General features: G+C 36.2%; 1 protein-coding gene across 1 annotated transcript; it reads left to right on the forward strand.

Moving 5' to 3' along the window:
* Positions 1-6,416: 6,416 nt before the first annotated feature.
* LOC149179741 (uncharacterized) lies at positions 6,417-10,147 on the forward strand. Its single transcript, XM_089415785.1, has 3 exons — positions 6,417-7,045; positions 9,183-9,447; positions 9,542-10,147. The coding sequence occupies exons 1-3, from the start codon at positions 6,832-6,834 to the stop codon at positions 9,759-9,761; spliced, it is 699 nt and encodes a 232-aa protein (XP_089271911.1). The 5' UTR covers positions 6,417-6,831; the 3' UTR covers positions 9,762-10,147.
* Positions 10,148-10,983: the final 836 nt, after the last annotated feature.

Genomic DNA, 10,983 nt, shown 5'->3' on the forward strand with positions numbered 1-10,983 from the left:
GGGTGAATCATAAGGAAAACAAATTTCCTGGTATGGGAAACAATCTTACTGCATTACTTTGCAGTGATCAAAGAGATGGCAATAGGCGGGGCTGCCTCCAGTATTTTGTACAACTTATTAGCCAAAGCAATAATCACAGAGTGAGGTCTAGACTCATATACAACATGTCGCTTCCACAAGTATGGCTGTCCTAACAATACATCAGAAACTTTAAGAGGAGAAACGTCACACAATAACTCATTCGTGAAGGGCTTGATGTTGTAGGGAAGGTGGCACTGTTGGCTGACGCCAAGATCTTGTCCTTGGTGAAGCCACCTGATGATGTACGACTATGGATGTGTTGTAGTCTTTAGGCCCATCCGCTTCATGACTTCTATTGAAATGAGGTTCTTTTGGCTTCCACTATCAAAAATGAACTACATCGGAGAACCCTTCACCCACATTTGTGAGTGGAAGAGGCATTCCCCCTCCTCTAGATCTTTAGGCTCAATTTTCTAGATCTTTGTGGTGGCCACAGTGGCAGTGGGCTCTACATCAATGATCTTCTTCCCTTTGTTAGTCCCCTTATCAAGTTCTGATTCAGAGTTAGAACCTACATCTGATTCGGAAGCCTTCAGCTCGGCCACCAGTGACTGCTTGGCCCGACACTCACTTGTATTGTGAATGGAGCTCTTATGGAACTCACACCATTTTCTCATGTCCTTCTTCGTCTTCATGGTGTTGTTCTTTGCTTGTGGCTTTGGCGGGTTGTCCTAGGTAGCCCCGCCTTTGCTTGGTCCCTTGTTCTATGGTTTGGGGTGCCTTTTCCTTGATTTGGATTCGCAGATCCAAAGTCCCAATTCTTTTATTTAAACTTCTACTCAATCTTTACAGCGTACCGATACACCGTGCCGAATGAGGAAATGTCCAGGAACTCCATCTCGTCTTGGATGTACTTGTGTAGACAACCGTGGTACTTGAGCACCAAATTCCACTCAGTATCCTTGATACCCATCTTTGTGCGAAGGGTATGGAAAGTATTTGTGAACTCCAACACATCTTGGTCCCTTACCTATTGTAGCATGCTCCACTTTATGTATTTATCTTCATAGCTCCCGAAAGGGTAATATTGTTCCTTGATGGCATATTAGAAAGAATTCCAAGTGCGTATAACTAAAAACCGCGAGGGTTCACTCTCGTCCTTTTGTTCACAATAGGTTTCCCACCAGTCCTTGACATGTGGGGCGCTTTGAGACGTGCAAACATAATCTTTTCCTGATTAGAAAAGTCACGAACTAAAAAATATCCTTCCAATAGATTTAACCATTTATCTACGACATCTGCATCTATTAGGCCTTCGAATATGGGAATATCGAAGTTAACTTGTACCTTAAAAGGAGTGGCACCTCCAGAGTGGCTACTGGATGAAGATGCATCGCCTGTGGGTAGTCGTCGAAGGATATGGGCAAAGTTATCCATCATCGCGTCCCTTTGTCACTCGAGGGCTTCCTCGAGCAACATTTTGAAAGGATCTCCTACCCCCTCGTCTTTCTTTTCTTCCGCCATGGGAGATCGTCAGGTTTTGTGAGGCTGATCCTGCAATGGTTCAATCAGATCGAGCCCTAACTCCTTATACCCTGACCTCGTTGGGGACATGCAAAGAAAAACAGAGAAATAGAAGATTGCTCTGATACCACTGATCCAAACTTAAACAGGAACGCAAAAACTTATAGATATAATGATAAACAAAGAGATGCACCAGAAAAACACTTCATTTCATTAATAGAAAAATATTGAACTATGCTTACAAACAGAATGGAAATAAAATAGCTTGGGCAATGGTAGCTTATCTTTGAGAAGAGATGTGGTGGCTACATGCCTCTGAAATGGGTTACAATGAGGCTCAAGGGACTTTTTATTATTGAACGATAAGGGAAAACCCTAAACAACCAAAACCCTAACCCGAGGAGATGTAACACCAAGAGTTTATGGGCCCTGTTGGGGTTAGTTGGGCAGCCAACTTCCCAGGGTCGTAACTTGGTCATATTATCTCCATTTGATGTGTATGATACCTCGTTAGAAAGATCTCTCCGAGGACTACAACCACTAATGTAATTGCCTTGCAAAACACCAAAGTAATTTTTCAAAAAAAACATTGTTTAGGGCCTCAAAATGGCTCTGGAAGTTTAGGACCCAAAAAACTGCCAAAAATAGTAAATTGTGCTACAATTAAGGAAATATATGAAACTGACTAGGGGGTCTAGGTGGAATAGGCGGGTGGCTATCAATATCCACCTAGATCATCACTATTGAAAAATTGTAGTAATCAAAATCTGACAATGATCTAAGGGAAATTGACTCCCCTTTATTTATATGAGGGTAGCCAAGTTTATTTCCCTAAATTAGAGTAGAACCCTAAAATATAATTAAATTCATGATACAAGGTGGATAGGAAAAGATTGCCACCAAAGATAGCCAAATTAATGAAATAACATAAAATTAATTGTCAATTATCCCATACATTTGAGTCTAATTTCCTCCAAAAGTGACATAATCATCCAAAGGGCATGTTTCTCTATGGAAAGGCACAAGGAATGACTTAAGGGACATGTCTTGTCCCCTAAGTCAATGATCTCTATCCAAATGAGGTGGCATATCACTAAAATAACCCTCCAAATCCCATGTCATCCTTAAAAGGGCTTACATCATCATGGAATGAGGAATTAGGATGACATCATTAAGGAAAGGCATGTTGTCATCAAATTAAAGAGTGTGTCTAAGGGGTCCTAAGTGATTAACACCATCAATAACCATCAAAGGGAGTGCAACATCAACCAAGAAGGTACAATGCCATCTTGGGAGAGTCTAATCATCTCATGGGTGAACCATCTCTCAAGTCAATGCCCTGGCTCCAAAACTTAGCATCCAAGGTCCTAGGGCTAGAGGAAGGTCACATCATTAATGAAAAGTCATCATCAAAGCCAACATTCCTCAATAAGGCTCCAATGTCCTCTATCAAGTGTCCTATATCATCATATAATGGGGTTGGAGATGCCATACAATGTGTTGAAGAAGCATCACTTATCCCTCAGGGGATCCAGGTTCTACTTGTAAGAATCATATACCACATACTCAAGGACTAAAATTATATTAACACCATGGGTAAAAGAACCAATAAAGCATAAATGTGGACCATATTTAATGCCAAGGACATCAAATAAATTCACATAATGATCACCTTTAAATTTCTAGCTAGCTTAATTGTGATTATGTACAATTTACCTCACTTAGGTATGAGAGGATTATCATATGACTTCATTAGGTGCATCTAATCCTAAGTGGAGGAATAGTTCTTGGGTTGACCCTTTTAAATGATAGGTGTTATGGCTTGGGGTTTACTTGAAGAAAGGTGCCATACTCTTACTACATTATGCAAATCATTGTCCATGGGTGCCTTTGTAGAGGGATCACTTAGCTACTTGAGTTACCTTCATTGGCCTTTGTTTCTCTAAGCCCCTACATTTTTCCTTTTCCTTTCTTGATTTGAGATGCTTGCTTAACAATATTTATGGATTTATCAATTAATACTAATCATATAATCCCCCTTTAGTGATGGGTAGTTTATCGCTTCATCAAGGTTAGGATGTTTATAAAGAATTCCTTTTACTTTGATAGGCATGATATGCATAGATACTCTCAAGGATGAGTGGCTATACAAGAAGGGGTAGAGCTCAAGCTAAAATTAGCTTTTGCTTGCTTCACATCCCTTACCATTCATTTACATTTTAAAAATTCACTCATGCTCTTTCTTTTCTTACATTTGCATCAACCTTGAGTAGGTTCAACCCCTTATACTCATTAGACAAGGCTAACGCTGAACTAGTATAAGGGACTAACAAAAATAATTCAAAATATGTGATAACATATATCGAGAAATGATGAAAAGTCTTAAGTATGGATAACATGGGATGCTACCATTATCAGAGCCTCCTATTTGTGCCCCTCCTAGAAAGTAAAATAAAAGACCCTAAGGAAGGTCAAACTAGACTAGGGACACATTATAACCACCAAGTTGAAGTAAGGGAACAAGTACATAGCTAATAGCAATCTATAATCAAATTCAACATGTGATCCATAGTAGAATGCCTTAAACATTAAATGAAAGCACTTGAATGCAAAAGTGATTAAAGTACCTCATGATAGATGACCCACCTTCATTTAATGAGTAGGCTAAATTAATGAGTGTATTGACCAAAATGGATGAGATACATTTGAGGTCAATTATATATGGATCATGGTAGGGTTATAGACTTGCAAGATGCAGTGTAGGAGAAAATTTTTCTCCTAGGGTTATTAATGTATTTGGATGGGTGACATTCTTAAAGAAGCTTAGATACCTTGTCTTTGTAAATCTCCACTTGATTTCATTTGTTATGAGCATTGTTGGCTCTTGTCAATATGGGAATTGGCATCACATTTAGTTTGCATGCTTCATGTGCTTGAATCCCAAACTCGCTATAATACCATTTGCTTTGTTATATTTAGCTATGATACTTGCCATAACGTTATTCCCTTTGTTATATTTTTCTACACTCATGTCTCTATAAAAAAATCAAAACAATTAATGATATGTTATGGATGTCAATTATAATGACATTAAGAGCTCACTAGTAAAATTAATTATGAACGAGTTGTTGAATGCCAATTTTGATGAGCAAAGAATAAACATAAAACAAACCTAGATAAATTAGGTCATTTTTCTTTTTTCATGTTTATATAATCCATCTTGCTAATGGTATTGAACATGTTGATCCATAGTTATTTTATTTCATTCATAATGCTATGTGTTTTCCTGTTAAAATTCATGGCATGGCTATAACTTTGGTATCTAATATGATTATTATTTCAACACATTTGCCACCCTCTAAATAACTTATTATGTAATTCATGGAATTCCCACTAATAAAATAAATAATGTAAATAAAATACATAACTAAGAACTGAGAATAAATTTCTCAACAACTCACCAATCTTGTACAAGTTTGGTCTTGCTCACCATAAAGATAATGCATTGTTTTTAGTTGTTTCATGCAAAATTAATTAATGATTATGTTTGGGATTAAACACTCTATTAAACTTGGTGAAATTTTCTAATTTATATGTTCTTGATAAAGTTTAACTATGACCTTGCACAAAGATTATCAACCTTGTCAAGATTACAAAACCAAAAATTAGGATCACAACAATGAGAATTGTGATTCTATTCATTCAATTTATAGCATCATCAAATCGTCACTCCTTTGTTCTCCAAAATAATCAGTCTCATTTTCACAATTCCGTGCATCTTTATCTATGATACTCATTCACTTTCTTCTTGTTCCTAACAACATTGACATCAACGTGATGATATTTTGCAAATATTTTGAGAATACCCCATAACTCTTTCCCCTTGGATCCCCAGTGCAAGATCAAGTAGATGAATCCTTTGTAGCATTAATGCTTGGAACAAGACTTTTGAAGCTATGTGGGATTCTTAAGAAAGCTAGAGAGAAGTTAAAATAATTTTTATTATCATCAAACTTAGCATTAGGGAATATGCTCTAGCATCTCACGTTTTCCCACATTTTTGCATGGTTTGAGAAATAAAGTGAACAATTGATATTCTCAATAAAACAAAGTACTTGGTGGTCGTGAGGATTGATTTCCTTTATTTTCATGCTTGGGAAACTCCAATCATAACCACATTTACCTAAATAATAAGTAATGCACGAGTAATGCTAGATTGTCATATTCTTAAAGGGGTATATAATCTCTTCATTGCTTTTATAACATTTTGATAGAATTATCAACCTTTAACAAAGACCTCAAAGTTTACTACAATTCCTATGTTTCTAATAAGTTTTAAAATAAACATGATTAAGCTTAATATATATATATATATATTAAATTTTGTGATTGTGTTTTAAGATTTATATTCTCATTTTTAACATTTAAGTACTAAAAACATATAACATAAATTATCATTAAATTTTAACAATTTAAATAATTAAAAAAATATTTTAATTTATATATTTATATATTTTTTATTTTAATATTTTAAATAATTAAAATTTATATTTTGTTTTAAATATAGTATTATAAAATTTATATTCAATTTAATCTTGTGAATCGAAATGAATTGTTTTTATAATTTTTTTTAATGAAAAATTGAATAAATACACACTTTTCATTATTTTTTGAAATTAAAAATAACTCATATAATTGAAAATTTAAATTTAATTTAAATAAATTTTTTTTTTTTTCATATATGAAATCAAAGATAAAGCGCAAACCACTGAGAGTTACGTACTCCAATAATTACTATTATGGATGTAAGGGAGATCCATCACTTTCATTGGTTTAGTTGGAGGATGAGGCGAGAGTTCAAAACCAAATCGTGGTTTGATGGTTTTGGTAAATCAAACATCTTCTATTCTTGGAAGTTGAGCTGTGAAGAAAAGAAACATAGGAGGTGTGATAGTTCAACTGTCAGGTCCGACTGGAGTAGATCCTGGGAATATCCTGAAATATCAATTCCGGGAATCTGTGCATGCATAACGGATAATGGATAAGCTTGGTGATAGGGATCCCCTTCTGCGTCACCATCATAAATTCATGGCAACCAAGGTATTCAAAGAGCGTGCTCGTTTCTTTGATTGTTGAGTTTCCCCTGCTCTTGGTTCCTCTAGGCTCTGGCCCGAATTTTTTCCATATCTATAACAATGGATATTGCAGTCTGCTTTATATGCTACTAAAGGTCGTGGGTTACGTTCTTGTAGAGAATCCCAAGGATTTATTACCTGTATAGTTGCAATGGCCTCTAACATGGTTGCTGTGAATTGTGGGTCGTTACGAAAAAGCGGAAGCCAACAATATTGGCATGAATGTGATTCACCACTCATATCTTCTCAAGTCCCCCCTGTGGAAGATGATTATTCTGATCTTGAAGATCTTCAGGTGTTGAAGGTGGAGGGTAAAGACAAAGCGGGTCGTAGGATCTTGACAATAGTTGGCAAGCATTTCCCGGGTAAGAACCATACAGTCTTTTGCCTTGGGACTTTGTTTGCCTCTGGGGCTTTTGAAATAAATAACTTCTTCTACTTCTGTATGCCCATCCCTCTCCCTTTCTTTAAAATTATGACTAGTGCATAGGTTTAGTTGACATCTCAGATTTGGTATGATCTGCGTTTTTGCTAACTTCCTTGAATATATATCTTTGTTTCTTTCTGAAATGATTAAGTTTCCAAAAGCTCTGTCCATCCCAAAGTTAGCTTTAGGGTATTGATCCCTGTATTGAATCTTGATGTGATAGCATTCTCCCTTCTCCAGTTCTAACATCTGGAAAGTTTTGTGTCATGCTTTGGAGGTGGTATTTGGCTTGTAGCTGTTATCTATCTGATGTTATAGGCTATTACTACAATGGCAGATCCCTATTTGGGATTTCATTCCACATTAATACCTTTCTTGTCAATTGTGTACTGTTTTTGTCATTAATGTTAAGTGTTGTGTTTTGTGAGTATTCCCACATGCATAACAATCATAACATGGAGGTCATGCCTTGTCGCCATCTCTGGCTATGGTGGTGGTTTTTGTGAGACAGGATGGTTTCAGGCATTACCCAAACTCACTTTGGTACTAACATCACTGGCTACAGGGGTGGTTTTTGTGAGAAAAGATAATGCACTCACTTCATTACTAACATCATGGTAATATCCCCTAAAAGTTTTGGTGTTATGTCCTGTAGGCTATTTTTTGGCTTGTCGTATTTATCTATGCAATGTTACAACTACAAGCTATCTCTACAGTGGCATATGCCAATTTGGGATTTTTTTCTACATTAGTACTCCTCTTCTATGTTGTACTGTTTTTCTCTCTTTCACAGGTTTGGTATAGAGTGGATTTCTGTAGCCCGATTCCTTATGAAGCATTATTTAGCCCACTCTGCAATGTCTTTGTTAATTAAATTTCTTACAACTGCACTGTTTATCCCATATGTTTAGGATCAAATCTCCCGGCATGTCCTGAGTCCTTTTTGGAAAATTGGAAACTCTCCCCTCTAATCTAGAAGCTCAAAAATTTGCCTCCTGATCTATGTTTCTTGTTTTTGGAGGGTGGATGCTACGATTTCCCATGATGGCTATGACTGAACAGGACCTTGTAATCATATGCTGCAGACTGACTGACACTGCTATTGATGCTCTAAATGCTGCTGGTAGTCTGTCTTGTTCGAATTGTTACTCCTGAGAATGCAAAGTTGCAAACTGGGACTGCAGCTAGTTTCTTGTTTGAAATCTTTTGATCCAATCACAAACCCCTACCCAGGGATCTGATATGTTCATTTTCTATTTCTCATGTTTCTTGTAGGATACCTATATTGTATTTTCAACGGTCTATCTTGCAGGAGTATGCACCTAAAATAGAGAATAAGCATGAGAAACATAGAATAAGGTCAGGAGGATAAAATCAGGAGTTATGATTGCTTTTAGAGTGAGGTTGTCATTATCAGTTAATGACGCAAAGACTTGATTTCCACCCCTCACCCTTCCTCCTTTGTGTCTTTATCTCAGAATTTCTATGATTTTTGTTTTGTCTTCAATAAGAGCATAATATAAGGTCTTGTCTAATAAGTGCACCATATCTTCAACTCAGGTGAGAACATTTTCAACTCCCATGCATTCTGCAAACAATATGAATTTGCATTTTGTTAGGAGAATACATCTATATTATAATGGCCTCTATGTGTTATTTCCTCTCTTTGTATCTGAGTGGTCTCCTGTTATATTTCTAGGGTACTGGTCAAGATTGTCATTGAAAGAGAGGGTTTTGAATTCTAGAGTTATTACCCGATACTGCAAAAGGATTTTGTTGTCTGATAGGCTTATTGAAATTTTTGGTTTTTTGGTTTAGGGTGGTTATTTTCAGAAGTTGATTGCTCGTGGTTGAGTTCTGTTAGTTAACTGATTGGTCCTGTGAGCCTTTTTTCATCCTATGCTTGCTAATTCATTTGGGTTCAAATTGGGATGTTTTCCTTTTATATGAAAAATGAAATGATTTTGAAACATGTTAAATAAATCAGCAACATAAATTTGGTCTGTACTATGCCTGCCCCTTTCAGATTATTCATGCCTTAAACTAAGAGATGCAGTGTATAATTATGTCTGCAGCTTCTCTTGTCAGTGGACAAAGACTACAGAAATATGTTTACCATAAGATCTCAAATGAAATACCTGAAGGTCCGTACTGTGTTGTTTACATTCATACCGCAGTACAGAGGGGTGAAAACTGCCCTGGGATAACTACACTGTGGTTGATTTATGAAGAACTTCCTCCAGCTTTTAAAGAAAGGCTTCAAGTGGTGTATTTCCTGCATCCTGGGATTCAGTCAAGATTGTTGTTTGCTACCCTTGGCCGGTTTTTCTTAAGTGCAGGGTGAGTATTAATTTCACTTTGCATTCTGATTCAGCTAATTTATTGGAGGCAATTGGTGCTGATTTGCCCATGCATTTTTTAATGTGTTATGCAGTTTATACTGGAAATTGAAGTATGTAAACCGTCTAGAATTTCTACGGAATTTCATTAGGAAGGGACAGATTGAGATTCCTGATTTTGTTCATGATCATGATGATCAACTAGAAGAAAGACCTTTGATGGACTACGGCATAGAAACAGATCCCTTGCAAGTTTATGACAGGCCTAGCATTAAATCAGCATCTTCTCGATACTCCCTGAGATGGGCCTCATAGAAATTTTGTATGCTCACAAGTCAATTGTAGCCATTTGTTGTACAGTATCATGTTTTTGCTTTTTCTGTTTTATGCGAAGGTGAGTTGTGCCTTTCGAAGTGACTTCTCTTGACAGGAGACTATGTTCTAGAGGGAAGGTACTTCATTGTTTTTTCCTGCCATAGTTTTTATAGCAGAAAATTTTGTTCTATAAAAGCATGCTATACCAGATTGGCTATACATAGACATAGATGTAAATATTCAAACCTGAAAAGGTGGCAGCTTGTGCTCACTGTGCTTTAATTGTTCATCTCACCAAAGGTGTTGATGGAAAAGGGAATATGTGGTGTGGATTCATTGTACATTTTACTGCTACTGAAAGGAAAACTACTTTTGTGTTACAGCTACTCTTTAGTTGATACAAACAAATTTTGAAATTCTCATGCAGTTGCACTCTTGAATGAGAATCATACATATTCGAATTTATTTTTTTATATTATGTCAACAGAATTATGCCACTACTTAGATCTCTACACTGCCTTGGATATTCCATTGGAAAATTGTCACAACAGAGGTTTAATATGCACTAGAATTACAGTGTGACTTCACCCCACTGTGCAGTGACATCTTATGATTAAGCTGTAACATTAGGAGCACATTGTTTGTATTAATAAAAGTAACTAAGAAATAAGAGTAGAACTGCAGTGGTGAAATCACACTAGCATAGCACGGAGTAAATCCGTGAGGGAAAACTTTAGCCAGAAATAAGCACTGTGCCTTGCTGTTACTATTCTGAGATTTATGATGCAAAATGCAAAGAAAGATTGACTCACTATGGAGCAATTAGAAGCAGTGTTGAAAATATCGGTATCGGCAAAATATCAGTGAAAATATCAGCAAATATCGGCAAGAATAAAAAATGCATAATATATTCTTTTTTTTTTTCCAAATCTTTAAACATATAAAGCAATAACAACATGAAATAAATACATTGGCACATGAATGTGAAGAAAGCACTAATATATATGATGTCAAATAGAAATGATACATCAAAGGAGATACCAAATCCTGTTGATCCCTGATAATTGTCCTGTCAAGGACTCAAATGTGGAGAACCATTACAAAATAATATCACATATATAAAAGTATCTCATTATCATGAGTTATATGTAGCAAAACAAATAAAACTAGCAGCTATCTATCTGAAATCACTGCCCCCTCCCCCTTTTACCGGAAAACATGA

This window comes from Pinus tabuliformis, chromosome 3_2 (assembly GCF_031772625.1).
Source record: "Pinus tabuliformis cultivar Carrire ecotype Pingquan chromosome 3_2, CPIR1, whole genome shotgun sequence".
Lineage (NCBI taxonomy): Eukaryota > Viridiplantae > Streptophyta > Pinopsida > Pinales > Pinaceae > Pinus > Pinus tabuliformis.

Coding starts and splice junctions, on each gene's coding strand:
- LOC149179741 (XM_089415785.1), top strand. CDS start 6,832: ATGGCCTCTAACATGGTTGCTGTGAATTGTGGGTCGTTACGAAAAAGC. Junction 7,046..9,182: donor AGTTGGCAAGCATTTCCCGG/GTAAGAACCATA, acceptor TTATGTCTGCAG/CTTCTCTTGTCAGTGGACAA. Junction 9,448..9,541: donor CGGTTTTTCTTAAGTGCAGG/GTGAGTATTAAT, acceptor TGTGTTATGCAG/TTTATACTGGAAATTGAAGT.